At 29.4% G+C, this 6,877-nt stretch overlaps 1 protein-coding gene across 1 annotated transcript; it reads right to left on the bottom strand.

Moving 5' to 3' along the window:
- Positions 1-23: 23 nt before the first annotated feature.
- Positions 24-6,145, bottom strand: LOC125071464. Its single transcript, XM_047681722.1, has 4 exons — positions 6,063-6,145; positions 5,778-5,853; positions 1,261-1,422; positions 24-939 (listed from the first exon to the last, which is right to left on the bottom strand). The coding sequence occupies exons 2-4, from the start codon at positions 5,851-5,853 to the stop codon at positions 116-118; spliced, it is 1,062 nt and encodes a 353-aa protein (XP_047537678.1). The 5' UTR covers positions 6,063-6,145; the 3' UTR covers positions 24-115.
- Between the last annotated feature and the right edge of the window lie 732 nt (positions 6,146-6,877).

Below are 6,877 nucleotides of genomic sequence, written 5' to 3' on the forward strand. Positions count from 1 at the left end.
TGCTGTGACAATTTAACAAAAAAATAATATCACAAATCTACTTACATTTCTTGCATTAATTACAATTTAAAACTAAATTCAGAGATCAACATTTTGTATTAAAGCGTAAAATTATCTAGTGCAAATATGACGACGAATATTTGTAAATATGTAACGGAATAAATGTTAGGAAAATAATATATATATTAATATATACTTTGTTTCCTCCGTTTTTTTTCTTTTGAATATTCATCGTTGTGGTCTCTGGATCACCATCAGTTGTAGTTTGATAAGTTGTTTCGTAGCTTGAAGTAGTCGGTAATGTTGTTTTTTCACTAGAACCTTTAGGGGTTGTATTTTGCTGTAATGCCTCAGCTGCAGGTAACTCTTCACTCGGTTTTACAATATTATCCACCATCTTTTCAGTTTTCGTTATTTCGGTTGCAGTCGTAACATCTTTTGATGCTGGCGATGTGTTTATATTATTATCGCCCGCATTATCAAGAGTAGATGTTGTTCTGTCAATTTCTTTAATTCCGTCTAAAGTAGATGACATTTCCGATGAAGATACATCCTGCCTTTTCATATCTTGAAGCACAGGTTCATCTGATAACATTATTTCAGTCACTTGTACGTTACCTGTTATATTGTTGTCTAAATTATTATTAATTTCATTATTTTCTATAACAGATATATTTGTGACGATTAAAGTTTTTACATCTCCTGATGGTATGAATTTAGCCGTGCTTTGTTGCGTTCGTTTCTTAATCCGGGTAGTTCTAGTCTTAGTCACTAGTTTTGCGAGAATGGCAAAAGCTTCGTCTTCTCTTTCGGTGTTATTGCCGTTACATAATTCGCCGCGACACGGACAAGTCATTTTCCATGTCTTAGTTGAATTGCAGAAAAGTGGATAGCATTCGTCTTGGTAGAGTTTGACGCAGAGTCTTGACTCGACATATGCTAGAATGAAAATTTGTTGTTTATATACAAATTTAAATGTTATTGTCATATTATAAATTAGGAGTGTTAACTTTTCCACGATTTTATAATGTTAATCGTAAAGCTCTACAATTTTTTAATCTAACACCTAACATAGACAAAATTTAACTTCATAACTTAATTTCTAAACCATTTATTGTAATATTTAGTATAATATACCAATTGTTGTAAGTTATCTTGATTTAGATTTTAATATTAATTTTAAATAAATTTAATTATTTAAGTGTTTTACGTATAATTTTTTTAAATAATCATTAAAAAAGATATATTTTTGATACTGACGTGGCGAAGTAGCTATCACTGCACAATATGGAAAGTCGGGATCGCAGACGGTGACTTGATTATCAATTGCCTCGCATGGTGGAGCGCGCTGGCTTCGATGAACTTGCTCAGCCAGTGGCCCACACCAATAGCAGCTCCGAGTCTTCTCCGTCACTACGGCTCCTAGGTGAAAAGGAATAAATTTTAACAATATTATTATCATTATTACTGTATATACGCGTTAATAGCTCTAATCTATAAACTGCCTCGTATTTCTAGTGGCTAACTGACAAGGTTGCTATAATGAAGTTCTTTGTTCGTATCCTGGGTGAGAGGCAAATTCTTGCCTACACTAGTAAAATAGCATTATTTGACAGAGGCTACAGCCTCTGTCTGTTCTTACGGTACACCGTGATGGAAGAACTTGTTGCAGTAGGAAAGATTAAATTTAAACAGTGTAGTAAATATTTGCAGCACCGTAGCTTTATATAGATTTAGTTAAATTTGAAATGGTAACATTAATTGCTATTTTCTTTTAATAGCTATGAGCAAATAGATGATCAGGGCATTAAATAATCAGCACAAATATCCACAGCCACAAGAATTTGTCATGTTTAGAAAGCACGTAAAATCATTGGTCTTGCGTCTGAATTCCCGTCGACCGCCATATTTTCGGGTTATTGAATCAGATGGTATATACATACACATATATACACTTATGAAGTGTAATAATCAATATATACCAAAATTTTGATTCCAGAAATTGTTTGATATGTATCACGATTAAGGCAAATTTCAGTACCTTATTTTTTTATTTTTCGCTAAATATTTCAATAACGATCAGATGTAGGTAAATAATGTGTAAGATTTAATTTATAGAACGCAACAAATGCAAAAAGAATAATCGTATTTTTGTTCATATGAAGACGCGAGCTAAAGCAAAAAACACGTTTTTACCTGTTTTCAAAATGGCGGTTCAATAGCTGATGAATATAGTAAGACGATTTCAAGTTAAGTTTTTCCAAGCCCCTACTCTATATCTATGAAAATCAGCTTTTTCGTTTCACATGCCTTTGAATCGTATATATAGAATTTGTATGTGATGTTATATCAAATATTTAAATTATTAGTTTAATTATTCATCTATTATAATTGGTATATTAATTATTATTATAATAGAGTGATAGACCATACACTCGACTCATTTCTATATACTTATATATGGTGTAAATTACTGGACAGTTTCTATCCTGTAGTTTTGATTATTATTCTTCTTATATAACAGTAGATCTTTATGTTCAGTTAGTTGTAGTTTAAATTCACATACTTTACTACTAAATAATATAACATTGAAGATAATTATGCACAGTCTTGTTAGCGCCGAGTTTGCCAGTACGATAAGTACATTAACCATTAACCTATGTATTTGTACATAGAATAAAGCTGACTCTATTTTTGCTACTCTAGTTTTGAGATTTTGTAAATACAGCTAAATGTATTACATATAATATGAAGCATCCTTAACGTTATTAGTTTATACCATTTCCGATGAAGATTGGTTAGTGCGATCATTTATTCAGGTTTGTGGCGAGGCAGCGTTGATTACTCTCCACGGTGCGAGTGTAAATATTGCGCTTGGTAAAATATTGCACTATATTTTCGCTGTCATTTCTAGGAATAATAAAAGTGGTTTTAGAGTCCCTTATGGACACTCTAATAAGCCCATATAGCTTTCGTACACTTTTAGGGATAGCGTGGTACTTATAATGCACAGATATTGAAATGTTCTTGACAATATATTTAATATACTGTGAAGAACATTTAAGAAAAATATGATAATTTTGCTATACTAGGCTATAACGATACAACCTTATTAAATCGTGTATAAATATAACAATATATTTACACTAAGATTATACAAACTGATTAACATTTTTTTACAAAGTTAGCATAATCATTCATCCTCGCCTAAGGTTCAATCTGTCTATAGAATTAATTATACGTTGCTGTTAAAACAATGTTTATGAATTCCTTCTTTTAGTTAGAATTTAACGTGTATTATTCGTTTTATTTTCTTTGTGTAGTTACACATATTGCGGTCGCCACACGTAGGACTATAAATTTTTGTTGCTTTATGGGCGTTATGTTGAATAAAATATGTACCTACTAAAAGTGCAGGACTGTAGATGCGTATTTCTGATATGAATGCATTTTGTCGTCTGCATTTTTGTGTCTGTAATTTAATTTAGATTAAATAAGAAAAATGTATGGTAATCTTTTTTTTCATTTACAAAATCTTGATTTATTATACAATTTTTGATATTCTGGTCAAATGAAATGAAACGTATTATTTATTACGCAAATTCATATGTAGCAAATGATGTCTTTATCCCATGCAAGTGTTATAAGTAAGTGTTATTGATTGAATGTTGTTTATGATTTTATTTAATTCAATTATATATTGTGTTGATAAAAAATAACAAGTTGTTGAAGAAATTGCAAACGCTCAACATATAAACAATTTACTTTAATAAACAATGAACCTATTTTAATGAAGAAGAGAATAGATTTGCTATTCTTTGAGGTACTGTGCAAGCACTTGACACGAAAAGTAGGCGCAAGTTGTCGCGTGAATGTTTTATGCTCGGGTCGGGTCGAGAGAAATTTACCACTAGGAAAATAAATTGTACAAGCTCTCTTTGGTATGCCGACTTCCCGGCGGGAACGCCTGCAGAACTATTAGACGCGGTCAGAAATACAAATATTATAGTTTCACTATTAGTAGAAGCTAAAATTAAAAAGTCAATAATATCCAAAATAAATTAGTGCAATTGAATTGTTGTTTAAAAAACTATGAAATGAATTAACACTTCCTCGAATGGGAATACCATATGAGCTATATGAAATAGACATTTTTTCTCCAAAACTACATACCTGTGTCCTCTTTAAGTTAATATTATTATCAAAATTATTTTTTTTATAGTAAATCGCATTCAAAATGTATCTCAAAAGTTTTGTAATAGAATATCCACACACCATTCAAGAAAGGAAGCTATAATATTCCGTCCGCGAAAATCGCGTGGTAAGACTATACCCGTGGGATACTACTTCAAAATCTAACAAGAAGTTTTGAGTTCTTCTATAATAATGATGACATTTGTAATGTAGACAAATCTCTTGGGGCATTCATGTTTAAATTGATTTTTTAAATAATATTAATGAAAAATAAAAAACACCCATAAAGTTTTGTTAATACTACTAATAATATACTATTAACGTATATTATGATTTGCTAATGTTGATATAAATATTTATTTCACAATAAATATAATTTTAAACGTAATAGATCCAACACATGTTGTATACGTGTGAAATAACATATGCCTTGAAGGCTCGCTTGGTAAGAAATTGAATAAAATATTAAAGAAACATGCCGTTTGTTTTCTTTATCTACCTACCAAAGACGTACGTTATGGAAATAATGATGTTTGAAGAGTATTCAAGGGAAATTTTATCAAAGTGAAAACGTTATTTGTCCCATTATCACAACAATTGTCGATTATTTATTTGATGTTCTGTCTATATTAATATTTTATATTATTAATAATAATATATTTTTAAACATTTTGTGTCATGAAAATTAAAAGGATCTTCCCTTCTTGAAAAAGCGGTTTAGAGAAGAACTTTATACATGCATATATATAAATCCTGAGTAAATGGGGAAAGTAAACGTCGTACAATGAAAAAAAAAAAAAACTATTTTTTGCATATGAATCAAAATAATCAATAATAATCATAAAATTTATATTGTTATGCTATATATATATCTGGCAACAAAATTACACGTTAAAATAATTTAAATACATATTTTGGAAACAATACGCCAAAGACACGTCGCGTTTGTGAATAAGATTATTATGGAACAATACAAAATATTTAATCTGTTCTGATTTAATAAAAACTTACTTTTATTAATTATACCTACATAAACATTACAATGTAATTCAATACAAAAAATACAAGTACAAGTTACAATTAGTATTATAAATAACATTAAAGTGTTTAGAAGTTTTTAAGTTAAGCGTAATTAAATTCAGTTTTGAAAGATATCAATACAATAGTATTGTTGTCATGATTATAAATATGTATAACGTCAGGCCCTAGTTTTATTGATGTCACTTTACTTTTGTAACATGAATAGATTATTTTACGAGATATCATAAATTCACTGATTCTATCTATGTACGTAATTAAATATATTTCATGCTACGTCGTTGTAACATTGATTTTTAATATTTCACATGATATCACAAACCACCAAATGTAATAATATGAGTATACAAAGAATTTGCTCAAAGATATTATGGAATAGTAAGATTAATTTGGTTTAAAGAAAATATGTGCACATATAAAGTCGTAAGCGCAACCCTATTTAACGAAATCAAATTGAATCCAACAAAGTATATTCCGTAATAATATTGTTTTTGCGTAATAACGTTTTTATAAATAATCATATTAGTTATTGGTTATAAACTCACCACTTAGCATAATGAAAGTCGGAACACTCAGCAGAAGTAATCTCGAAGTAGAACCACAAAACTTCGTTCCCGCCATCTGATGCCAGAGTGTAATAGAAAATGAATTTTTAACAATAAACAATTTCCAACTATGATATTATGGATTTTATTTAGTAACATTTAGTAACATTAAATTATACAAAACGATTAAAATAAAAACAAATAAAAATAATTACTTTTTATTTTATATAGCAATGGTTTTCAATTAAAATTTCATCTATAAAAGTAATTAGATTCTTTTTTTACCTTAATTATTGTTATAAAGTATATTTTATAACTTTATCTATAAGACAATAGGACGTAACCGCACGCGTGGCTACGCGCGGACTGCACGGCGCTGTAGCTCGTAGAGGTGACGTAGCAGTCCTGTGTGACGTACACGCTATAAATACGACACTAGTGAGACTGTTGGAAGTAACATTCGCTTAATTTGTTGTGTGTCAAACTCGTTTATATAAGGCGGGAACTTCGAACATGCGAAGGTTTTTTTTCGTAGACACAAACTTCTTCCTAAAAGCTTCATCGCAAGGTGAACACGTTATTTGAATATCATTATTGTATGATATACTCGAATCGTTATTATTCTAAAAACATATTATATTATTAAATTTATTTATTTTTTGATGAGAATATGATGATCTACAATTTTGACTAAATTATTTAATAAATAATAAAGTAGCGCATTACTGACACTTGTATTATAGAAGAAATATAAATATCGCTGGTATGTATTCGAAACATAGTCGCTATTTGAAAAAAAAATGTCACAAGCAGAATAAAAAAAGGTGAAATAAAGTTACAATATGTAATATGCTTTACATTTTTGGTTCCGCATTTTATTAATTTTATCAATGAAAACACAATAACTTTTAAAACATAAAAGGTATTTTTAATTCAAATACAACTTTTTATATTTTAAACATATGTATTTGGATTTTACAGGCACAATCATTGTAGTATAGTCAGATTAAAAGTCTAAATTGACTTTCATAGTTCTACTTCATATGCGAAGCCTCTCAGATTCTCTCAGATCGTATATGTGAAGACGAAATGTCGAGAAA

The sequence above is a fragment of the Vanessa atalanta genome, chromosome 19, assembly GCF_905147765.1.
Source record: "Vanessa atalanta chromosome 19, ilVanAtal1.2, whole genome shotgun sequence".
Lineage (NCBI taxonomy): Eukaryota > Metazoa > Arthropoda > Insecta > Lepidoptera > Nymphalidae > Vanessa > Vanessa atalanta.